This window comes from Anser cygnoides, chromosome 4 (assembly GCF_040182565.1).
Source record: "Anser cygnoides isolate HZ-2024a breed goose chromosome 4, Taihu_goose_T2T_genome, whole genome shotgun sequence".
NCBI lineage: Eukaryota > Metazoa > Chordata > Aves > Anseriformes > Anatidae > Anser > Anser cygnoides.
In genome coordinates, this window is record NC_089876.1 from 68,595,590 (window position 1) to 68,622,077 (window position 26,488).

Here is a 26,488-nt window from a genome sequence, read left to right on the forward strand (position 1 = left end):
GTGAGAAGAGTCCAGAAGCTGCCCCATGTTAGATAAGGGCCAGTTTTAGCTGGCTCCAAAGGGACTTGCCACTGCCCAGAGCTGAGCCAATAAGCGATGTTGTTTGCGCCTCTGTGAGAAAATATTTAAGACAGAGAAAAAAACTGCTGCACAACAACAGCTGGAAGAATAAGGAGTGAGAACCAGCCCTGCAGCCCCCAAGGTCAGTGCAGAAGGAGGGCAGGAGGTGCTCCAAGCACAGAGCAGAGGTTCCCCTGCGGCCTGTGGAGAGGCCCCTGGTGGAGCAGGCTGTCCCCCTGCAGCCCACGGGTCCCACACGGAGCAGATCTCCACGCTGCAGCCCGTGGAGGAGCCCCCGGTGGAGCAGGTGGATGTGGCCTGGAGGAGGCTGCGGCCCATGGAGAGCCCCCGCAGGAGCAGGCCCCGGGCCGGAGCTGCAGCCCGTGGAGAGGAGCCCACGCAGGAGCAGGGGTCTGGGGGGAGCTGCCGCCCACCCGTGGGGGACCCGTGCTGGAGCAGCTTGCTCCTGGGGGATGGACCCCGTGGTACGGAGCCGTGTGGGAGCAGTTCTTGGAGAGCTGCTGCCTGTGGGCAGCCCCCGCAGGCTCAGTTGGGGAAGGACGGCATCCCGTGGGAGGGACCCCACATGAAGCAGGGGCAGAGAGGGACCATGAAGGAGCGGCGGAGATGAAGTGTTAGAGACGGACCGTAACCGCCATTTCCCGTTCCCTTGTGCCACTTGGTTTGGAAGATATAGAAGGGGGTCGGTGGGGGGAAGGTGTTTTTAATTTGCTTTTAGCTTCTCACTGTTCTAGTCTGCTAGTGATAGGCAATAAATTATACTAATCTCCCTGTGCTGAGTCTGTTTTGCCTGTGATGGTACTGCCAAAGCGTCTCCCTGTCCTTATCTCAACCCTTGAGCCCTTTTTGCATCATATTTCCTTCTTCTTTTCCTTTAAGGAGGAGGAGTGAGAGAGCAGCTATGGTGCAGTTCAGCTGCCCAGCAGGGTAAAACCACCACAGCACTGCAAGTCCTTGTAGGTTTTCTCTGCAAATGCTAAAGATAATTATTTTAAGATTTTGCTTTCAAATGTTGCAGTATCTTCACGGAATTAGATGAGAACTCTCATGAGTGTTCTGGAAATTGTTGGTCTAATTACTCAGTAAATCTTGTCTTTTCCTGGATCTTTTTTTCTCTTGAAGTCATGTTGAGCTTTACAGGAAAACCTGTTCCTGATCATTGGCAGGAAAAAGGTAGTTCCGTCTCCAGAGTTCTCCCACTTTTGTCTGTCCCCACAACTGCAAGATGGTAGATGAATGTTTCCCTCTTGAAGAGCTAGCAGGTCACGGGAAAAAAAATAATTTCTGGCTTATGTACATTATGCGCATTGTCATTCCTTACCATATGTAGCCTTACCTTACCATATAGCATACTCTGTCTTTGCTTTTTCTCTCTTTGCTAGGGTTAGGAGCAGTATCTTGTAGGTGAGAAAAAAGGGAATGAAAGGACAGGTATGACTTGCTGAGCCCCTGCTACTTAACTGCTGGCCAGGCATCCCTCCCTAAAACCTGGAAGTACCGTATGTTCAAGTGTGGTTCAAGTTGTCAGATGACACCACTGATACTTAGAGGGGAATTTTATCATGAAGCACCATCTGTGCATTCAGGGATGATGAGTACTTCCATAGCTAAGCATAGCCTTCTATTTGGGCCAAAACGGCAAATGGAAGAACTGTATCAACAAAAACAAAGTCAAACTGCCTTTACACTGTTTGATGACTCCTACATAGTCCACTGCCAGGGCTGAGAACTATCAATATGACTGTTAAGCAGAGGAAGGGAAAACAAAAACCTCTAGTACTCACTCCCTTTGAATATTTCCTTGCCTGTTCAATTTCAGCCTTGTGTCCTTTATCCAAATGCAGAAACATTTCAAGTATAGTAAAGCCTCTTATGCTAGAAGCATATGCTAGAACTGTTGCAATGGCATGATGTTATGTTTGAACATGGGCTGCGATCCAATGACAATGACCCTTCTCTGGCAGTTTTCATTGCTGAAACCCGTGAAGATAGACAGAGTTCTTTTATAACCTGTCTTTGCTCTGTTTTGCTGAGATATGCTCAGAGGACGGGAAAAAAAATGGAAATTTCTCAGTTACTAGATAAGCAAGAGACCTAAGCTGGTGGTGGTAAAGATAATAATATTATTTCTTCTTGATGGCATATGCTGTCTGGAAGGAGTAGTAATGCTGAGTTAGCTCATACTAAAAAAATACACTAGGGCACAACAGAGAAAACCTGTGTTAACTCTTGCATGTTTTTTTTATATATTTTTTTATATTTTACAGTCCAAGAGCAATTGGTGGATTGCTCTTCCCCTATCCACCCATGCTGTCACTGTGTCGTAGAAGGCCGCCAAATTTGAGAGGCACGATTTGCCCTAAGTGAAGCCACGTTGGCTGTCACCGATCACCTCCCTGTTTTCTATGTCCCTTAACATATTTTCCAGGAGGGTCTTCTCTGTTATCCTGCCAGGTGAGACTGACTGGCCTGTAGTTCCCTAGGTCTTCCTTCTTCTCTTTTAAAAAAGGGGGTTTTGTTTCCCCTTTTCCAGCCACTGCAAATTTCACTGGACTGCCATGACTTCTCAAATGTGATGGATGGTGGCTTAGCAACTTCATCCACCAGTTCCTTCAGGACCTGTGGATGTATTTCATCATGTCATGTGGACTTGTGCACCTTCAGGTTCATTAGACGGTCTTAAACCTGATCTTCTCCTACAGTGGATGGTTCTTCATTCTCCTAGTCCCTGCCTTCGGATTTTGCAGCATCATTGGTATGGCTAGAGCACTTGCTAGTGAATACTGAGGGAAAAAAAGTCACTGAATACCTCAGCTTTCTCCATGTCATTTGTAGCTAGGTCTCCTCTTTCACACATTGGGGGAGTACAGGTACTTTTATCTTCCTTTGTCGTACTACATACTTACAGAAAACTTTTGTTATTTTTTTTAATATCTTAAGCCAAATTCAATTCCAGCTGTTCCTTGGCCTTCCTGATCCCCTCCCTGCAGTCATGGGCCATATCCCTATAACCTTCTCAGGAGGAATATCCCTGTCTCCACTGCCTGTGCATTTCGGTTTTGTGCCTTAGTTTGCCTAAGAGGTCTTGACCTAGCCAAGCTGGTCTTCTGCTTCCCCTGCCCAACTTCTCGTGTGTCAGGATTAAGAGCTCTCGTGCCCTAAGAAAAATGTTTTTTAAGTGTCTCCCAGCTCTCATTTGCTCCTTTGTCTCTGAGGGCAGTTTCCCAACCCATCCCATATACTAGGTCCTATTCTGCAAAAACTATTCCGGTCGCTCCAGAACAGTTTGCACCCGCCAGCTGCAGCGCTCCAGTTGGGTGACTCATCCCACCAAGTTTCTGCATTGGCAATCAACTCAGAGTTTTGCAACTGGACAGTGATTACACGTTTCTCGCGTTTGTGCTGCTTTCTCCTCTCTCCTCCAAATTGTACCTGGCTGTCCCTTATTTTCCAACTGTCTTTTGGCTCTAATTAGGAAATAATAGTGTGTTAACACAGGGAAAATTTTTATTGTGGAGAAAATGCGTATTTTTTCAAAATATTTAAAATGAACTGTTGGCATGTTACTATCCTGTTTGGTATGACAAAATTGTTCTCTGTAACAAACTGTTATTTCCGTCTTGACATTCTTTTGGTAAGAATTTACTTGCTGTGCTTTGCTGAAGCATAACATAAAAGTAAGCTGACTTTTTTTTTCCTTTTAATGATACCTGTGCTTTTGGTAATGAAGATAATGTGCTGTAGTTTTCTTTAGCTTCCAAAATATGAGTTCATTGCTGTGTGAGAGACTAGTTTGCTTTGTGTTTCTTCTATTTACGAAGAATACCGTCTTTCTAGAATTTGACTAGGTTGCCCCTGAAATATTTCTCTAGAGAGTTAAAGATACACAAGTGTGTTTGGTGGTGACTGCAGAGATGCATGAGAGAGACCAGGCTGAGGCGTCTCTGACAGAAGCACCTGGCACAGAAGAGGCAGCAGCAGAGTGATTGTGGTCATCGGTTTGTTGTGGGTTGTGCTGATTCACTCTGCTGCTTATCCTTGGTGATGCTGTCAGCAGAGGCAGCACAGTTCCTCTCGCTTGTCTTTTTCCTTCCTTCTGCTTGCTACTCTGTGGCTTACAGATGTTGGAAGTGCTTTGTGTTTTTCTCTGGGAGGTACAGAAATGGTTTAACCAGGATTGAATTCCCTCCAGAGTAAATGCCACAGGACAAGTGTGGCAACACAAGTGCATTTTTAGGGGGTGGCAGCTTTTGTTTTCTCAAACTTCTCATATATGCTTAGATATGAGATGTACAGAGGAATGATTGTATTGTTCAGACATTTAAAGTTAACAAAAACATAGGTTGGCACATATGTGCCATATGTCTCACAGTAATGTACTAGCAAAAAAAAGTACCTTTAAATCTATGCAAATTGTCGGTACAAAATTCATAATGTTTTCTGTATATGAGTACATAGATTTCTTTTTTTTTTTGTTACGATAAATGTTCAAGTTTTGAATCAATCTATAGATTTTCAGGTACTGTACCCCCAGCTTGCTGGCATGTTTTATTTACTATGGGAAAATCAGAGAGTTTGCAAAATGTAGTCTGTTCATGTTCACTGCTGAGTTCTTCTCAGAGAAGGACTGGATGGTGGAGCATATATTTTTGGAGCTTGCTTTCATACAACATAGTTTTGTATTTATTTATGTGTTTTTCTTGCTGGTTTTCTCTCATGGCTTGTGTCAATAGTAAACATGCATTTCTATGATTTTTCTTTACTGACTCTTATGGGGGATCAAATAATTTCCCTGTTTGAGAAGGTTGTTTGGAAGGAGAGGGGAGGGAGGTAGCTCTTGAACAGGATGCACTACTATGAAAACAGCTTATTTCTTCTGCTGTGTTCTCTTCAAGAACTGCTCCCACACAGCTCCGTACCACGGGGTCCATCCCCCAGGAGCAAGCTGCTCCAGCACGGGTCCCCCACGGGTGGGCGGCAGCTCCCCCCAGACCCCTGCTCCTGCGTGGGCTCCTCTCCACGGGCTGCAGCTCCGGCCCGGGGCCTGCTCCTGCGGGGGCTCTCCATGGGCCGCAGCCTCCTCCAGGCCACATCCACCTGCTCCACCGGGGGCTCCTCCACGGGGGGGCTGCAGCGTGGAGATCTGCTCCGTGTGGGACCCGTGGGCTGCAGGGGGACAGCCTGCTCCACCAGGGGCCTCTCCACAGGCCGCAGGGGAACTGCTGCTGCCTGCCTGGAGCACCTCCTGCCGCCCTGGCCTTGGGGGCTGCAGGGCTGGTTCTCACTCCTTGCTCTCCCAGCTGCTGTTGCTCAGCAGTTTTCCCCCTTTTTCTTCCTTCTGGTCCAACCATCCCCCTACCACCATCACCCACTAAACCATGTCCCCAAGCACCACGTCCAGCCTTTCCTTGAACACCCCCAGGGACGGTGACTCCACCACCTCCCTGGGCAACCTGTTCCAATGCCTGACTGCTCTTTCTGAGAAGAAATGTCTCCTCATTTCTAATGACAAGGGACTAACAGTAAAGCCCATACGAAATAGTGTACCACTGAGAAAATAACATGTCCTCACTGGGGCTGCTTTGAGCCATAGTATTCAGAATGCATAGCTACTATGAAAAACTAAGTTTCTCTACCACTTCAAAATGGACACACAATTTTTTGGATGGTTCAGCTAACCGGCAGCAGTCTCTCAGCACCAGATTACCTGTTCAATTTCAGCACAGACTTGTCTTCACCAGATGAAATTTATCCTTCAGGCAAAGGAAAGCAGAAATCCTGACTCCTTGCACTCACTTCTGCAATAGCCTGGCCAGAGCAGGAAGTCATTTCCAAAAGAGGTCAAATCAAAATGGCCATGCTTTGAAACGAGACTGCTCCTAACTGGTCTGTGTAACAGCAGGTGTCAAACTGAGATACCAGTGCAGCCTACACAGTGTCTTACATTTGGGACAAAGTACCATAGATCCTAAAATTAGCAAGAGGAATTCGGAGAGGAGCAGAATGCACACCAATCTGCATATGACTTTGGGCATGTCATTGACTGCAAAAGAAAGTAATATTTAACTGGAGGAGTGATGGTGCTTAATCCTCTAAGCAGAGGATATTAGAGTAGTAATTACTGTTATTACTACAATGAAGTAGCAAGAGTAATATGGCCATCAAGAAATAGCTTTTATAAAAATATTATTATAGGCTGGAATTTATTAAAAAATAATAGATTCAAAGAGAATCGGCTCTCAGCTGTTCACTGGGGAAGTCTCAAGACTCCGCCTCCCTTCTCTCCTGCTGGCAGGAACAGAACTCCTAAAGCAAAGTGCATGTTTGACCGAGTCCAGCTCTCTGCACAAATCCATCCAAAAACTTTTCAGAAGCAAATAGGCTGATTTCCCCAGATTTAATGCCATCCCATGTTTGGATTTTGTTACTTATTCCCTCTCCCACATTACTGTACCATCAGCAAAAGCAGACTGTACACAGAAATTGGAGAATTTGGCACAGAATCAGCCATTTGTCATGGAAGCAGCTGTTTTATGGCTGACGGTGGCAGACATGAAGATCCAAGAGGCATTAAAAAGTACTGATACGCATCATAGGTTTTTACTGCTCTCTTTACAACAGTCATATTGACAAGCTTCTCTATCTACAGCCATAGTATGCACATTCACAGAACAGCTGGCAGCCTCGTCAGCCACTGATGTCATCTGGCTTGGCTTACGTAAAACACACAAGCACGGAAAGAGGTGATGATTTTGTTGAAGACAGCAATCGGTTAAAAGCTACTAGTAATGCTAGAACACCCTGAGCCCGCTACTTGTGTAAGGGTAGAGCTGCTTCCCTGCCCAAATTGAAAAAAAAAACCTGAATTCTGAATGTCCGCCAGAATATTCTTGGAATTACACAAAATAAAGTTCAAATAGTAAGAACATTGTATTCTTAAAAGAGAAGCAAAAAGAAACTTGCAGAGCACAGAAGGAGGTGAACCATGATGCTCTATGGCCAATAAATACCCAAATGAACTTAAAGGCTGTAAATGTTAATGAAACAGCAGAAAATACAAAAAGGTTTAATTTCAAAACAGAAGGGAATGCCCTCAAAAGAGTAAATGCTCAGTTCTTAAGTGACCAACGGAAAATAAAGATCTTTAGAAAGGAAATTGGCCATTCAAAAACCTCCGCCCTTATAGGATAGGTCACTATTTCAAAATACATTAGGATGAAAACATTTCAAAATGTATGCTTGAAAATGCTACTGCTACAGCTTCAACCTTGTCCTCTCACTGCAGTGCAGTACTGGGTTTTATGTAACTTCTATTCAAAGAACAGATACCTGGCAAAAAGAAACAGTACCTATGAACAACAGCCTCCTGGACATATCTTTTGAGTATTCTTGGTTTGCAAATGTTTTTAAATGGTCCTTAAATATTAAGACACTCCGTTACCAGTCCCTCTTCCCCCCGCCATCCAGAAAGCCTCGAAGCACTGCTTGTACTCAGAGTAAAATTCCACGCTTGTTTTTCCCCCAACACCTGAGAAAACAATGCTGTTCTCTGTGTTGTATTGCAGCTTTCTCCAAAGAAGGAAGTCATCAAACACCAGTTATCTTTTTCAGCTTCCCTTGGCTCATTCATCTACTCTAGATTGGTACCTCATAATGTTAATTCTGCTTCTGAAAGATGCTTCATCTGTGATGTACTGCAGACATTTCATTGCTAAAGACAACTAACTTCCTTTTAAGAAAGGGGAGATCGATTCAAGCGACTTTAGATGCACACGCTTGACCTCAACATCAAGTGGAGGTTGAAAACAATTCTCAAGGAAAGATGACAGACACACTAGGTGACAACATCAGAAAGGTAAATTACCCCCAAACCAATCTTTGATGCAGTTACTGATAGTTAAAAGAAGGAAAACACCATATCCATGGAGATACATGGGGAAATATTAGTTCAGATGGTGATCAGTACAGGTGTTGTAGGAACATTAAAGAGCCTGAAGGGAAAATAAAACAAGTTGTCCCTGAAAGGCAAACCACAAGGCTCAAAGGAGGGAATCAACTTACTCTGGGCTTCAATGATTTATTCCTAATACCTTCAGTTCAGTGGGATAAACTTCAGTTCAAACAGTGATCTGTCATTACCTTAGCCATAGTAGTGCCAAGGCTACCATTACACTGATTTTTTTTTTTTTACTTTGCTATTTGCGAATCTCATGAAACCAAACAACAGAAGTGTGATACAACAGAGGAGAAATGATTTGGAGTGATCAACATCCACGCTGTCTGCCCTGTAAGGGCAACAGAATCGGGCCAGACCAGGTTAGGGGATTCTGCTTTAGGGGTTGCTACTCTAATGTTCATTTTTCTTCCAACAGTGCAGTGAGCCAAGAAGCCTTTTCCACATCACATTTCTCTATTAGTCTTCACATCTTTTGCACATCTTTTACACTGAAGAGCTACCTTTATCCTTACTGGACTTACATCAACCGCTCAACTCACTGCTATAGCACTATGCCATTAACTTTGTGTTATTTGCACACGCTTTAAAAACAATGCAACATTCATCATACGTTTTAATGATTTTTAGTGAATATTCAAGCTTAGACCACAAGGTGAGGTGTTTTCTATGCTCTACTACTTTGATGCAAGGCCATCTTTCTGTCTTTTCTTTGCAGTCACGTTTCAAACTCCCTGTAATTGATGCAGAGCAACAGAGGACTTGGAGATCTCTGTAAGCTAAACGTCACTTCTAGCACTGGGACTAATAGCTATAAAATGGCCATGCATACCTTCAGGTTGGAAATTATTAGGTTCATAGCCAAGACAAGAATGATTTCTGAACAGGGTTATCAGCAGATCTTTTATCTTCGGTACTCTAAACACATGCGCTGTACAGCACAGTCAGTTTATTAGAAAGGATTTTATGTTATGATCATCTGTAACGACAGAGGTCTCAGACCTGATGATATCAAAGATTCTATGGGGTTCAACCTCCTCTACGTCAGTTTTAAAAATTGTCCCGTTTCTTTGGTTTTCATAAATCTGATCTTCAAATGTACAAAGATCTGTTTGCTCTGGCAGTATAAAAGGGATCCTGAAGGTCAGGTGTGATGATCCTTTATGCTGCCAAACAGCTTAATTCAGCTCTCTTCGCCTGTACTTTTCCCATTCAATTTTTTTTTGTTTTACTACTGTGAATCTGTAGATTATAAAATACCTATTCTGAGTCCCCAAATAGTATGGTAGAAAACACTAAAGTATGCTCAACTTCAGGCATGCACGTGAGCATCCCTACTGACCTTGATATTCTCATGTCTAATGGGCTTTGTTAAACCAGAGCTACGAAGAAGGGCTATCACATTCCTTTAATGCAGAACAACACCGTTGGTTCTGCAGCTCAAGACTGCACTGGAATGAATCCTTGCCTGCTGCCCTTCACTGTGCTGCCCTGCTCCATTGCAAAGATACATTTATTTCAATAAATGTCAGATAATCATTGCTTTCAAGGAAGAGGGTACCATCTATCTCTAGACCTCTTTTTGCATTACTCATTCACAATTTCCTGAATGCAGAAACCAACACTGCGTGCTGCTTCATGAATCTAAAGCTCAGCTCGTGCCCATTTTGCCTCTTCAGCGAGGCTGACCGAGGAGCACAAACCCCAAGTAAAACACACCTCTGCAACCACATAATCAATTGCCCTACCTGGTGCCATTATTGTAGCCTATCTTCCTTCTTGAAATAGTTTACACGTGCATTGTATAACGGTGAAGCAGATCAATAATAATAAAGTTATTAGTCTATCTAAAGCACTCAATACTCTGTAGGAACAGTAAGCAACCGTGAGTACTGAGTTATGAAAATCTGTACTCTATCTGCATTACTTGGAGTGCCAAAACTTTTTTAAGTCAGGCAAGATGGGACAAGCCCTTCTTTCAGCTTCCACATGATGCAGATTCGCTTCTGTCAGGCAGTTGTACTCTGAACCTCTCAAACCTCCTCTAACCTCTCCTTGTTTGCCAGCCAGGGAGAGGTATGCTTCAACCTGCTGGAGACTGCTAGAGAAGGACAGGGATGGAGTCAGGACAAGAGAAAGAAGGGTTACAGCCAGGAATAAATAACTTGAATATTGACAGAGACATTAAAAACCCTGTGGGTAAATTAAGGTGTCCAAATATTTCTTTGGTATGCAATAAATCTCACTGAATATCATCATAGATACAAACAAAACAAAACACTAAAAAACACTGACTTTACATCCAAATCACTCTGAACACTTACGACTCCCCTGTACCATGCTACTAACCCACTAGCCACCGATAAATGTATTGTTATGGGTGAACTGATGTAATACTGATGTAATTCCTCAAGCTCTTAAAAAAGCTTTGATTGCTTCAGCAATATAGTGTAACATTAAAAATAGCATGGCGGAATAAAAAGAATTAGAGGCAATAAATCAGATGTTGACATAACGAAAAGGAAGGCAATTGAAAAACCTAAACTTCTGAGAAAACACTTTTGACTGTGCACAGAATAACCTCTCCTTATCTCTGTCAAAGGCAATGCCAACCATAAAACTACTGTAAAATCTAGGTTAGTTCAACAACGTGGAAGAGTTTACAGGAGGTGCTGACAAAGATACCTCTAATATTTATCAACAAATAAATTTTGGTGTGTTTACACAAGCATTTTAGTCTAAATCTGGAGGGTACTTTCAAAGTCATCTCATCCTCCTAACTTACAGCACTTGTGTGCATATATTGTAGCAGCCCCAGAGTGCACCACAGGGATTTCTTTCAGAAAATCCCCTCAAAGGATGCACACCTTACTTCATACACTCTGCTGCTAGTGGCTGTTGAGTCCACCGGACTGAACCAGACTGGAGTTAGCCTGGATTAAAAATCTTTTTAAAAAACTACCTAGTTCTGCCATGGCACACCCCAACTCAGAACAGCAGAATGAGAAGCCTGACAATATTTACCTGCCTTTCCCTACCCATTCTGATACAGTTCAACATGCTTCCTGGAGCAACGACTAGCAAAGCGATACTTCCAAATGCACTAACATTTGGAAATCAGCATTGGCCTGGGACAAAGACAGGAGTCTTAGCGTTGCAAGAGCCTTTGACGATACTTTCTTTACAAAGCGTGGTTACTTAAAAACAGAGTTAGTGCTTTCTGCCCTACCTCCTACTCCTACTGTATTTGAAAGCAAAATGCAAATCCTACAACTTACCACTCGCTGACTTCTACTCTGGACCTGCTTCGTTCCACCCCTACTCAGGCCTGGAGCTATCGGCATATTAGGAGCCTCAGTTACTGGCTAGGACAGACAGAACCACAGCGTTGCCTGGGCAGCTTCAATTCTGACATTTCTAAGCATTTTCATGCCTTTCTTTTCAGCTTTCAGGTATTTCATGACCCCTGTCCCCATATGCACTTCCCTAAGATTTTGAGTTTGGTTTAATTAAGCCAAAGGTACCTGCAAAACAAGCAAATTGTGAATCGCGTCCTTTCTAACTAGCAGTTCACACATTTTGCAGAGCACAGGTATAACAAGAACTAGCAGTCTTGGATAAGTGTTACTAAATCCTATGATTGACCAAATGTTATTTGCAACAACTGGTGTTTTTCTGTTGACTGGAGAAACCAAGAAATGGCAAGAATTTCTGAGATGAAATATTTCAAGGGAAAAGCCGCTAGCTGATGTGAGGAAAGAAATGCAAAGCAAATGCAACTAAAACCCCGAGTCTACACAGAACGTGAAACAGTAATTTCAAGTTAATTGCTTCCTTTATTTCGATTGAATGCAATTCTTTAAAAATCATCCTTGTTAATTCTTTTATTGCTCAAAGCACTTCACTAAAGATTACTTAACTCTGTATACCATATTTTCAATGAGCGACTGCTTGTGTTGAATAGGTCTTTAACAACTCACAGCCAGGCTGAAGCATTCCAACGTAACTTGCTTTCAAAACTTTGTTAAATACTATTTAGACTTATACTATTTAGACTTAAAGCTTGTTGGTATGTGCTTGTGTGGTGTCCTCAATCAACCGGCATTTCCCTGCCCGGTAGCATATTCTGGTGCATGACCAGAATGCTTCCTTAAGGTAGCATACTGGAACAAATACTTCCTACAGCAATGAAGCAGCCAATTTTCAGCAGTAAAGTGATAACAGAACCAACCGAAGCAATTTGAAGGTTCTGCAAATGGAAATTTTTCAGAAACATACAATTTAGTCCAACTGGGGTGGACTACCATAGGGACAGCTTAAAGCACACCTCTGAATCCAGCATGAACACGTGCCAAATTTGAAGAGTCTGCTCTGACAACTATAATACCAAAACAATTCAACAAAAATACATGGTTTCAGACACTGAGAAAACAGCTTGTTCTTACATCTTTTCCATTGCAACTTGGGAAAAAAAGAAAATTGAAAAAAATCCCCCTGCAGCAGAATGTAATCTGAGAATTTTAGTGGGAGCTAAAGCTAACAGCGTCAAAGCTGTAGCAATCAGGAGCTTTGCTTTAGTTTCTTCAAAAAAATGTTAGTGCACCTCAACAATCTTTTCATGTTTTTCAGACTTCCTTACCTTGCAATCAGCAGAAGAAAATTGCATTGTACAAACCTCCCCTCCACCCCAAATGCAGATTTCTTCTTACTGTTTGATTTTGCAGCGATCTAACGTTAATTTGTGTAATGAGACTGCCATTAAGAACAGGACAATCCCTTCAGAAACAAAAGGTACAATCAAAGCATCCATCAACAAGACACCATTGGGCAGCATCTCATTTTGGAAGGCCACAGTCTCTTTCCCCCCGTCTCCCTAGCAGGGTACTTACCACCCCAGTAATCACAGACCCTGCAGCAGCGCTCAGACCTCATCAGGGCAAGCTCTCTGCAGGTGAAGACACTGCACTAACCCTACAGAACACAACTCTGAATACTCAATTATCTTTCAAAGGTTGTGGTGATCTGGAGAGGTTCCTGTCAAGTAGATAAAGCAATTCTCAACTCCCTCTTCAAAAGAGAAAGAAAGAAGACCCAGGGAACTGTAGAACAGTGACCCTCACTCCCGTCCTGTGGAAAGGTATTTAGCAAATAACTCTGGAAGCAATTTCTAGACACGTGAAGGACGAGAAGGTTGTTGTCAGGAGTTGTCAGCATGGAGTTACAAGAATCATGCCTGAGGCACTTGATAACCTTTTACAATAAGATGATTGGCTTTATGGATGACAGGAAGGCATTGCATACTGTTTATCTTGACTTCAGTAAGGCTTCTGACCCTGTCTCCCATAACATCCTCACAAATTGATTAAGTACAGGCTAGACAAGTGGATAGTGAGATGGACGGAAAATTGGATGAAATGCTGGGCTCAGAGAGCTGTGATCATCAGCTTGAAACCCACATGCATGTCAGTCACTATTGGATTACCCTGGGAGTCAGTATTAGGATCGATACTATTTAATATCTTCATTTATGACCTGGGCAACAGGGCAAAGGGCAAGTTTGTAGATGATACAAAACCATGAGGAACGGTTGATAAACCACATGGTTGTGCCATCATTCAGATCCTGGATCTGGAAAAGAATCCTTTTTCAGCAGTCAGTAGTCCAATAGTCTTGATCGTACCTGAACTTCAGAGGAAAACTTGCTTCTGCAGTCCAGATGGTACATGGTACTCTGCTAACTGCATGAACTGTTCCCATTTTAACTGCAAATACACCGGTCACTGTCTCCTGCAATGGGATTCTCTTCTTGCACCAGAAAAAGCCACATCTGCTTGCTTTCTCCACATGTTATTAAGTAAAATGACCTGTGGAAGGCAAGTGAGGCCTCCAATTTTTGGAAGCACCTTGTCTGGAAAGGAGGTGCACCAAGGAGAAATGCAAAAGGGAATAAGAAGAAATGTAGGGAACAGCCTGCCATTTCTAAGAAACTTAAGTTTGTGGAAAAAAAAAAATATAAAAGGCACCATGCAGGAAAATAAGGAAGATGCAGACGTGGTGACATGAGCTTTGCTACTTACACAGAGCCAACAACCTCTGCCTTCTAAGGTCTGAACTTTGCTATTATGAACAAATGCTGTCAAGTTTAATTACTATGGGTGTAACCTTTTAGTAACTACTGACAACGGAGAGCTTTGTAGAAGCTTGTTTGAAATAACTGTATTGAATTAAAAAAATGTAATAGATGATAACTGACTTAAGGTTTTAATGAGGAAATAAGTTGATTTGTTGAGGTGGACCATTACACCTATGGGTTAACTAAATCCCAATGGCATTTTATTTCTACTTCTAAAGACTTCATCTAGACTTAATACAAATTAGTTGTGCTATGTTCTGGAAAGCTTAGGATATCCCTTTTTATGCACCCAAGTTATCATAAATCTCTCAGCCACATCTAGTTTGCTTGACACAGAAAACTGTTTTTTTTTCCAAAGGAATAAGCCTGGCAATATGAAAAGATTTCCCCAGTGAACTGCTAAAAAGAGGTAGTTAAAAACAGTCTAATCATTTGTTTGATTGTTGTTTGGTTTGTTTTATCTTAAAAAAATACCAAAACCCACCAGAAACAACCTTTCTTTTCCACTAAGATAGCTTGCTTTCCACTGCTAATCTACGCCCTACAACTAACTTCCTGTGATCAACCCTCAAAGATCAACCTTAGCTGCTGACCTTATCACAGCATTTCCACTGCAGCAAATCCTCCCCCAAGTTAATTAAAAGGACTAACACATACAACAATGAAAAAAACATGAGTCATATAGGCCCTAATAAGATCTTAAAATTAGGAAAGTGCTTTTATTACCCAAAGTAGCAAGATCTGTGGAGTCTGGAGCAGAGCAGCAGAGAACTAAGCTTATTATCCGTAAAAAGGAAAGCCTAATCTTACGATATTTCAGATGAATATGTTATCAGCACAGAGCCTGCTTTTATCAAGAAAAGGAAATGATTAGACTATGTCAATCACAGAGGATATATCCTCTTTTGTCTAAATTTTGGGTCTGTAAGCAGTTCCAGGGAAAACTAAAACGACAGCAGCATCTACACATTATATCTACACATCTAAATACAAGGCTCTAAGTTACCACTGCAAGCTCTTCTTCTATTTGAACAAAAATACACCTAGCCTTGTGGGGCAAGAATAAAAAAGCATCACAGAAAACAAAGGTTTCTGATACAAAGATAATCAACAGCAAAATAAACATATATTCATGTCATGGTTTACTGTTTTTTTTTTTTAATTCTAGTTCTTTAAGTGTTGCAACATAATTGAGTATGATTTAATCAATGCATTTCCAAAGTGCCAAATGTTTTGCTTAATTTTTTTAAATCTTGCCAGATGCATGAAAATTTTGCATTAATAATATGGTAACAATTTAAAATTCTGTTCTCTAGTGTAAGACCAACAACAGATTAACTATTACATTAAAATTAGAAACTGTTCAACACCTCACACCAAGGAAAGCACTTAATTATATAGTTCTTTTAAGCATAGGAACGGCCCCATTGCACTACAAGAAAGAATTATGTATTTGTACCACATTAGGTACAAATCACATAGTAAGCCTTAATTTCAAAAAATAATAATCTCTAAAGCACACTGAAATCAAGCAGGTCTGTGAAACACGGAAGGATGAATCTGTGTTGCCAGAGCTGCTTCTTCATATACGAAAGAAGTAATGATAAAGAAAGACCATAGCTAACGCATTTTCAAAGGCACGGGTGATTTCTTACCTCCCAATGAAATCATACCTTTTAAAACTGCCCGCTAAATGAATATGCAGCCTAAGTCTTAATATGAAGTTAATATTGGCTGTATTATAGATTGAGCTTTCATGACAGTTTGATAAGGAGCCATGTACAAATTATAAATTCAAACTAATTTCAGGGAAAACCATAGTTCTGTAAGAGTCTCAACACAGTAAATGCACAAGAGCTTGATAGCAGCCCTAATACACAGCATCCTTTTCCTCCCCTACCCTCAAAAGAGCAGTAGAGAACAGACCAAAACAAGCTGCAATTTGCCTCACCAGCTGGGCTTTGGATGAACATAGAACATGGGAAGAAAGAGTCCACCACCTAGAAGAGCCAACTGTAGCCACGAAATCAGAAGAAAAAAGCTGTCAAACTATGAAAAAAAAAAAAAAACACAAGATAAACATAGAACAAGTTATGTGTTTAAAGCATATTTTATAAAATCTGGGAAAAGGTTTTATTTGTCTACTCACAAGATGCAGACAACAGCCACTGCCCTCAGAAGTTACCTGCAGCACCCCAGAGTAGAGCAGCACCCCAAGAGACCTTCATTGTAATGACCCCAGCTTTGTCCCAAGAGAGGGCAAACTCTGTAGCAGTGCTCCCACAAACAACCTTGAACTGCCTAAATAAACCCCCATTCAACCCCAGATCTTTCCTGGATCATAACTGGAGTGCTCAGCATCTGGCAGGACGGAGCCCTAAGGACATACGCAAGGAGAAATTAGAAATTTCAATTTATATGCTAATACTTGCTCTTACAGGAAAAATTGAAGTATAACAAGTGATTTCCCATTGCACAGAAACAGCCTTGATTGTTATTTAATGATCACAACGAATAGCTAGAAAGCATGAAATGAAGCTAATAAATCTGTTGAGCCTGAAATTTTCAACAAATACAAGTAGTCAAAGTTTTCCAGAACTACTAGAAGCCTCATTTGCACATCCGACTCCTAAGAGGTCTGCAATCCAGTAGCCCTTACCAGCTACTCCAGAAAGGACACATTAAACATCTCTCCAACTCAAATATAAATCTTACTTCATCTTAAAGCTTTAAATATTCTGCAAATTTCTTCATTTGCTTGACTCAAGGACATTGAACTGTATCAAAATACATCGAACTTTCTCCACTCAGTGGAAAGCACTAAAACTGTTCTACAGAGTAATACAACACATCAGTTTGGGAGCTTTTTAATATTTTTAAATTAAGTTTGGAAAGTATGTTCTGAAATTTTTCAAGAAAATACAGCTTGATTATCATACCTCAAAAGAGAATATTAGGAAGAACTTCTTTACCGAAAGGGTTGTGAGGCATTGGAATGGGCTGCCCAGGGAAGTGGTTGAGTCACCATCCCTGGAAGTCTTTAAAAGACATTTAGATGTAGCCCTTAGTGATATGGTTTAGTGGAGGACTTGTTAGTATTAGGTCAGAGGTTGGACTCGGTGATCTTGGAGGTCTCTTCCAACCTAGATGATTCTGTGATTTAAAAGGCAGACTTCAGTAGGACATTTTCACAAGAGTTCTTGACCATATTCATTCAGATATTGGATAATTTTAGGTGACAAGACATAAAACAAAGTCATAATGAAAAGGTGATGATAAGGAGGTCTTTTCACAGCATATGTGATTCACATCTATGTGAATTCATATTTATATTCATTAATTACATAGATATGAAATATAGTTTACATCTATGTAATTAAAAAGATTTTCTTTATTCTAATTTAATTCGGGATTTAAATAAAAGCTATAATCACTGGAATTCAAGAAAGAGATAGCAAGTTGACAGACTATGTATTAGTAAATGGACATACATTTGAGAACAATTAAGAACTCTATTTTCACTGAAAAAAACCTTGAAACCCAATACAAACATAATACAAGAGATCTGCAAACCTTATTATCATGAAAAAAGTATCTGTACAATGCCAGTTATGTCTACTGCATGGCTTACTCTGTAGTACTCATCTTTATTGAGCCTGTACCCTTAATAAATAGTAAGACTACAAGCAGTGGTTTACTAACCCAATCAAGATTACGACTGAAAGCAGCAGGTAATTTTATATTAATTAGAAGTTTACACTGACTTAAAGATGAATCACAATACCAAAATGTTTAAATAATTGACCATCATTACAGAAACAGAAAAAAAAAAAATCAAGAACAGCAACGAGTTAACTTCAAAGTCCTAAAAATTATTAGCTTAAGATTCTTAAATTAATAATTTACTCCAGAATTTTTCAAATCAATAAAGGAATTTCAGTCATATAGAAGTATGCTTTGTTCTACACTATTAAAAGACCAAGAAGGCTTGCTCACTTGCTTTAGTTTTGAGACTTGAGTCTCTTGGACCTGCGACAGTTATCATAAATTTTTAACTGAAGTTTACAGAGTACTGCCATATGATTACAGCTGTAATATGGTACCAAAGCTTAACACAAAACAAAGAAAAACATTTTCCTTTGGTGAAGGGAGGGGATCTACTTTCTGAAACTTTGGAAAAAATCATAGTGCAACGTGACACTTGTATTCATGCAATTTCATCTACACGCCTCTAGCAGTTTACATAGCACTACTACATAGGAATATTTTGTCCAAAGAAGCCTACTTCCAAACATTAGTATACATAATAATGTAAATAGAAGCCAACAAAAAAAAATCATAGCCTTTCATTTTCATTGATCCAGTGCTGAGATGTCTCCACCTGCATCTCTGACAAACTCCTCAAGTTCCTAGACAACTTATGGCCTTAGTTAACTGCTTAAATTTGTAGTCCCTCCACTGTTAGAATGGCACAGAATACATAACTATCTGAGAAAACAGATGATTTTAGAAGACTGACTGGGTCACAAATCAAATGCAAGAGAGCTTTTCCATAATGGTCAACTGAAAGTGTATCAGGATCTCAGAAAGACATTCATACCCTCAGCTGACATAAAATTCACCACTTCTTTCAAACTCTCATGCTTCGAAACCAACATACAAATAGCACTTGCAAAATTCTGTGAGTTCTGTAAAATTCCTCCATGTTTGCGCTCTCATATTGAACACCCATGGCAGTACAAAGAAAGGTACTCGGAGCAGAAATATCCATTTTCATTGGTATATTCTTCTTGTCATGCACACACTTCAAATTAGATATTGCAAAGGCACTTAAGAGTACTATCACGATTAAATAAAATTTCAAAGAGATATGAAAGGAGGTTGAGAGGCCAGAAAATGATTTTAGCATTTATCTGTCACCAGAACAGTTTGATGAGTAACGGGACCATTGCACGATGAAAAATTGGATCTTGCCACATCAAGTTGAGACAACAAAACTCAACTTAGACTGAAAATGTAAGCAAGTCTCCAGTCTCCATAGGCTAGTAAAAACCTTCAGAAAGAAATAGGAGTTCAGACCAATTGTTCTTCATCTTAAACTAAATTTTCCGTATTCTTCAATCACAGATCAACATACTGGCACCACATGGCAAATGAAAAATAAACTGAAATGCCTAGTAACTTCAGAGTTCTTCAATAAGGTGTTTAAGTTCTACCAAGACTTGCTAAAATATATCATTTTCTACGAAATTCAAGTTTGTGCATCAGGTGTTTGTCAGATCAGCCTGCTTTCAAGTGATAAATTAAGAAATAAGACAAACATTACATGAGTAGTTTTTCTCCTTTCTTATTTCAGCCTTCTGGGAGGATAAAAGGATGACTTTTTTAAATGAATAATTAAAATCACACAAAAAACCAACTGATAAAGACTTTTTTTTCCCCCCCCTGGAAAAGTAAAGACAAAAACACAAGCTCATGAGACTAAAACCTAGAACTTCTGAATCTTAGTTAATCATAGTAAATAGTTACGTTGTGATAGTTTAAATGAATTTTCCTTACTCGATCCATTTTTTAAAGCAAATTATTGTTCCATTACAAAATATTCAATAAATCCACTACTTCCAACTGTGTGACATGACAGGAGGCTTTCAATTACACCTTATATTGCTGAGCAATTTAATTATATTGCATCCAGTGTGAATAGTATTGCAAAGTTGACTTTTAAGATGTTCTTACTATAGTGTTTTAATACACCTAATTAGTCACCACTGAAATGGCTACTTGATTAGTTTATTTCAGTAAGTTAAAACAGTAAAATGTTCATTCACCGAGAAGCATCCCTTCTGGAAGCCGCCTCTTACACTAACAGAAAAAAATGCTTCTGACAAACCTTGGCTACGTAAAAAATATGCTGTTGTTACTTAGCAAATAAAAGAATTATTTTTTTAAAATGTAATATAAAAATGTGTGTGCGTGTGTACTTCAGAATTAAAATGCTCCCCACACCACACCGGGCTGGAGTTAAGGCATGAAAGATGCACTCTGCTCAGATGGACCCACTCAGATCTCTTGCCTTTGGTCTATTAACACAGGCCAGACAAAGTGATACCTTAAGTTACCTGATACTGAGCATCAGTGTTTCAGTCATCTTTGGAAAGTTCTGTACAACACCAAGAACAAACCCCTTGCCACATGAAATGTAAACTGCATCTGAGCCTGCTGTATCATAGATCACCTCATCAAATAAATCAGACCAACATGATTTCCATTGGATATTTTTAGTTATGAAAATCGCCTACACTCTTCATTCATTCCAAAATGACATATCAAGGTATGTGGTCACACCTAGGAAGCACATGAAAGCAAAACAAGCTGCACCCAAGAAATATGATTCTTTTCAATATACTAATTGTAGATAGAGCTTGTAGCACTTCTGGTAGCTGCCAGAAAACTTAAGGTTATTTAACATTTGTGATTTAAGAACTGGTTTCCATTGTAATTCTGCCAAGTTTGAAACCTTCAGGCTGAAATTCTAACTGCACATCTCAACCTAAATTTTAAAATTACACAAGAATAATTGCACCACATCTACAGGACAAAGAATGCTTGTGCTGTCCACACAACTCATACACATTTTGTATTTTACCAAAATGCAGAACTTCCTTAAAGTCCTTCGAAAAGAAACTTTAACATCTGGATATCTCAGAATAGGAATCTTAAAAAAGGATAGAACATTTGGGTCATCCAAAGTTAGAAGAAATGCCTACCATGGTCAACTTGAAAAATCCAATCTCATTTGTCTAAACTGTACGTTGCTGAAAACTGCAGATTGGATTTGACAGGTCAGGGGAAAGGGAGAAGACAGCCAGACAAATTATGGTCAAGATTAAAGAAGAATTTTGAGCAAAGTTTGAAAAATGTGATGATACTTGCTGGGGTCTATTTACATCAAAACGTGTTCCCCTCTAATGTCTGGAGAGCTTCTTGTGCACATTAAATTGAACTTGCACATACATGCATTCTGCTAGGATTATACCACGCTTTCCTGCCTACAAGATCCCTGACTCTGCAAAGGATGGCCAGCGTTCAGCATACGAATGAGGAAATGTGCAACAAACTAAATCTTACTGCTGGACACCTGCTTTATTTATTCTATAAACAGGAAAGCACATAAGAACTGTTGGAAGCAGCAAATGCTTCAGCATAGTCCAGTGCACATCCGTGTTCAGTTTATGATCCAGCACCCTACGGTGAAATGGGATACCTGAGACAGACGTATATACTGGGCTTCAAACCCTGCAAGGAGAATGGCAGCATCAGCAAAAGGGCAGGAGCACTGAAGTTTCAGAGAGCTGCAGGTAAACCTAAAGAAGACTGTCACAGCTGTAAGTATAAATTGTCTATCTAAGGCAGAATTTTCAATCATATCGTTAAAAATGGACTTCTTACTATGTGAGAGCAACTGCAATCTTAAATCCTAGGTTAATGAAGCCACGGCAACTTGAGTTAGCACAACGGTTTGCAAACAGAAGAGTCACAAAAGCAACAGGTGAAGACATTTTAAAATAAATTTGAACAGAAGTTATTTTAGACATTTAAAACCTCATAAGAAAACAATGGAATCAAAAAGCAATTTTCTCTCTCCTTTGCAATAAAAAAAACTTGATCTTTTACATTAAAAAAAACATAACTCAGGAGCCCAATTCCCTTTAAATGTCAGGAGTATTAACTACTTTTTGAAAAATCTTCTCCTTGAATTTAAATCATGTCTACCATACGTAGAGTAAAATTAAAAGAAAAAAAATATTCTAAGCAAGCCAGGTGCCTCACCATGGACAGGAACTGGAGCACAGCCCCACGCTCTGTGAGCCAGGCAGCCGGAGCGCTTCACAGCTGGCAAGAACAAGCACACTCGTCAGAACAAAAACAGTACAAAAAGAGCCCAGCACAGCCACAGCACTGAGCAGCAATGTGACCGGACCAAGAGCTTTTGTATGGACTTACTTTCATCTCTTCCACTTTCAAAGAACTGGAAGAAACACATTCGTCTAGGCTGACCATATCCCTACCAACCAGAACAATTTATGGATTTATTTTTAGTGGTATTATTAAATTAGGATATCTATTCATAGAAAATCTTCCTTAAATGTATACTTTTGCGTTTGACAAAGCTTCTTACCAGAGGACCTCAGCTGACTACAGGCTTGGAAGTAGGACATCAGAACAATGCTTCTTACAGAGATTATTCTAACAGGACCTTTCAAGACACAGCCAGCCTAGATAGGTTAATTGCTTTAATAGAGAAAGGAATTATTTTAATGGATTTAAGTTTGCATTCTCCTCCAAATTCAAACAACTCTTGTGAAAGTGGAATATGAAAAGCTAAAAAGTGACTGGCATAGAAGAGGGAGGTTGGAGAGCTACAACTAAGCGGTCTGAAACATAACAATATCTATACAGTATTCAATCATTTTAGTATCTCGCCACTTATTTAACGCTTGTAAAGGAGTTATTTTGCTAGCTCAAGAAAAGAATGAAGTCATACCAAAAACTGGGAATACGTAGGTGAGGAGAAAGAGAAGAGAAAGGGATTAAGAGTCAGGATGCTAGCTGGACAGAGAAGCTGAAGAGATCACAGACACTCTGCATGAAAAATTTATAAGGCAACCAGGATTAGAAGAAGGTTCAGGAAAGAAACAACTGGCCTAGTAAGAGGCATAGTAAAGGAGGGACACCCCAAGTACGAGATGCACGTGTTTGCAGGAAGTGGGGACCAAGACAAGAAGCTTAAGGAGAACAGCTATGGGTCCTGGAACTGGTACCAGAGGTTGGTTAGGACAGGATGAAGACTAAAGAGCTAGATAAAGACTACTATGAGAACCAGCCACATAAGCAGATATCACTAAGCTTAGAAAGAATGTGCAGAACAGCCTACCGCTACTGCCATGTTCTGCCTTTTCTAACAGCACCTCCTGGGCTGGAAGGCAGCTAAACAACACATGATCCACTTCAAACTTAAATGCTTTAAAGCAGGATGACATGAATCTTTAAATCTGTTGAGAAGAGATGAACTAGAACAGCAAACAGCTTGTTTTTCAGCGCATCGGAATGAAACTTCAGATCACAAAGAAATATTGGTCAGCGATGCTGACGCAAAATTACATAGGAAACTTCACAGCACAATCAAAAAGAAAACCCTACTTCCAAAGAAAATATTTAGCTGCTTTAACCATACATTCAAGATTTTTTCCCCATCTTGCACCATTCACTCTTGCTTTCAACTTCTGCAGCAAATGAAACAGAAGCCATATGGACAACATTTTGCTTCTCTGTGCAATCCTGATTCCTCCCCAGAGCACAGCCATCCTTATCCCTCCTGCAGAATGAGGCATCGGGGAACAGTAAGCAGTCTTGTAAGCAAAGTCTGCGTCCTAATAAGTGTATAAAAGGTAAAATTAGATTGTCTGCCTCTCCCACTTCCTAGTCAGGATATTTTCCTTACACGACATTAGCATTCTTTCAGATTCAGCTGTCCAGCCCAGAAAAAAAATGGTCTAAATGTTTTACACATTCAGACTCCAAGACTGCAATTGTGAGTGCTCAGCACTTTCAAAGTTTTAACGTGGCTCTACTTTCAGAGAAAAAAAGTACAAATACAAGACTGCTGTTGAAGTTACAGCATGAAAAACAAAAGCAGTGGGAGCATATGTTTGTAGGAACAATACAGTTAGTTCAAAAAACCCACTGTGATAGTTCCATGATTGCTTAAAGCAATCAAAGGCAACGCAAAAAATCCATCAAAATAGTTGGAACTACAGTATGGCTATCCTGCTTATGAACAGAACTAGACAACTTAGAAGTCCTAGCATCCAACCTTCTTCACCAATTCATTTTTTAACACTGTACTCTGGTATATTATCCCATACAGTACGTTATACAGTTTAAAAAGGCCACTTTGATACAACAATCCAGAAGAGTTATCCATGGACAATGGAAAAGTGTAGTAGACAACAAAGCACTATTTGGTTTCAGGACTGCTAGAAGGCACTACTAATAAGCAGAAATGTACGACATTGACTGTGCTACAAAACAACAAACATCTGACTCAGAAGGAAGAAAAAGGAACCTAAACTGAACAAACAAAATTATCCAATCAATATTTACTGAAATTTCTTTCTTCTTCTCTAACATATAAGATTGGTCATTGCTCAAGGCAAAAACAAAACAAAACAAGAAAAACAAGACAATGCTCTGATGCCCTACAGAAACGCTTCTTATACATTTCTGCAATTATCTTCCCTAGGGTATGGAAAAATACATTTTGGGCTCTTTATTTACAAGTTTTAGAGATCTTATTTGTTATCCTATCCATCTGAGTAACAACAAATTTCAGGAAGGAAACCTTCTTTTGAGTTTGATATTGTTAAGATTTACTATGTACTGTGGACCACATACATTTGCGTACATCAGATTTCTGAAAGCTTTCAAAGCATCCAAAGCTCTATGCAAACTGCAGAGCTAAGAATCAGGTAACTAACTGAAAGGCTGTACTCAGGTGCTTCATAAAAGCTTTGAAAGGATAATTTGTTTATTTGACAAGGGAAGAGTTTAACTCCACTTCAAGAGCACTTGTTAAAATAATCCCAAATTAAGGGAAAAAAAGAAAGCTGAAAGATTAAAAAGACTGGAAAAGGGAACGGTGTAAATCAAAACCATGCTTTTCATAGAAGTATAAAATCCCGAATCCCGCAATGCATCTTATTTGACCACCTACACAACAGACTCTACAGACTTTCGACTCATCATCTAAATTCAGGATACAGACAATAAAAGTTGTCTGATCCGGTCAGCCAGCCACACTCCAAAGAAGTCATTTCAAGACAAACAACTAGATTTAAACAGAAGATGAAGATGATGGTGCTCACCTCTAACAGGGGGAACAAAGATACAGAAGGGAGAACCCGTCATTATTCTAAAACTAAGTACTATAAAAGTTATCATGCAGAGATACACTAGAAAGAAAGCCAAGCACATAAGGGCATGGAAACAGAAAATTTGGGCAGCAGAACATACACAGCGGTTCACATAAATCCTTGCACAAAGTCCTTCAATAAGAAATTCAATAAATTAGTTATGAAATGGGGAGCAAGTAACTATCAAGAACCAGACACTTCAAAGCATGATTAAAATCAGGAGTAACTTGTTTGCTTTATGATGAAACACATTGGAATTGGTGTTAATCTACCACATTGAAGGAAACATTTAAATTATTCAATTACCAGATAAAACAAGAAATTAGAAGAAACAGCAAGCTGAACATGAGCCAGCAGTGTACCTTGATGGTCAGGAGGGCCAACCATACCCTTGGGTGCATCAAGCATGGCATTGCTAGTCGGTCGAGGGAAGGGATGCTCTCAGACACATGGTTTGATTTTTTTGGGTGGTCCTTTGGGGATCCATGAATCGGGCCCGCTGATCCTTGTGGGTCCCTTCCAACTCGGGATATTCTATGATTCTATGAATTAGAGCATCGCTATGGAAGTCAACTGGATGTTATACCAGAACACAACGCTCAAATCTAGATATATTAGCTTGAAAGAATAATGTAGTGCTGGAAAGTGTTAAGAGAATCACTGATATTGTTACTGACACAGGTGAAACCTTATCTCCACTAAAATAAGACTTTACATGTAGACAGTAAAGAACAAGGACAGCTCTTCTTGAAGAGGAAGAAACACAAGTGCACAAAGTACTGCATGGCATCTAGAACAGAAAGATAAACGTTCATTCCTCTCTTCTTAAGGTGAGGACAAAGAAATGTAAAATGAAATTGAAATGTGGCCACGTCAGAACTGAGAAAGGCAGCTATTTTCCTCCTGACCTCCTCAAAAACCTGTGTATTTCTTTCAAAGGGGAAAGTGGGAACTAAGCCATACGCTGAATGAGATTATTTTAATTTTGACTATCTTGTTATATTTGTAAAAAATATAATTTAAAAAAATAATCTCTAAGAACAGGAGACTACACATTGATTCAAAGATTTATATACCCATACAGTTAGAACTTTTAAATGAGGGCTGCTCATATAGTAGACTTCAGGTTAGGTCCACCTTACAAGTACATTTTACTTCAGTCATTCCAAAGACTAGATAAACAATGTCCCCTGCATTCCTGACGGGAGGCTAATAGTTCTCATAAATCTCCAGAAAGTAGATGTAAAGTATCACCAAGGACTCCAAACATAAAAGCATGATATGACACCTGTACTAGTGAACTTGAGCAGATGGCATCTTTCATTCCAAGGTTGTCCTGGTAAAAGT

At 40.0% G+C, this 26,488-nt stretch overlaps 1 protein-coding gene across 4 annotated transcripts in view; it reads right to left on the reverse strand.

Annotated features, from left to right (window-relative positions):
• The window catches only part of TNKS (tankyrase), a 120,132-nt gene that overhangs the window by 66,622 nt on the left and 27,022 nt on the right, over positions 1 to 26,488 (reverse strand). For 2 of the 4 annotated variants that reach the window (XM_066996342.1, XM_066996341.1), the window contains exon 4: positions 21,999 to 22,061. The exons of the other annotated variants lie outside the window; for them this stretch is intronic. In XM_066996342.1, the coding sequence (XP_066852443.1) occupies positions 21,999 to 22,061 (63 nt within the window). The remainder of the gene's footprint in view (positions 1 to 21,998; positions 22,062 to 26,488) is intronic. 4 annotated transcript variants of the gene reach the window in all.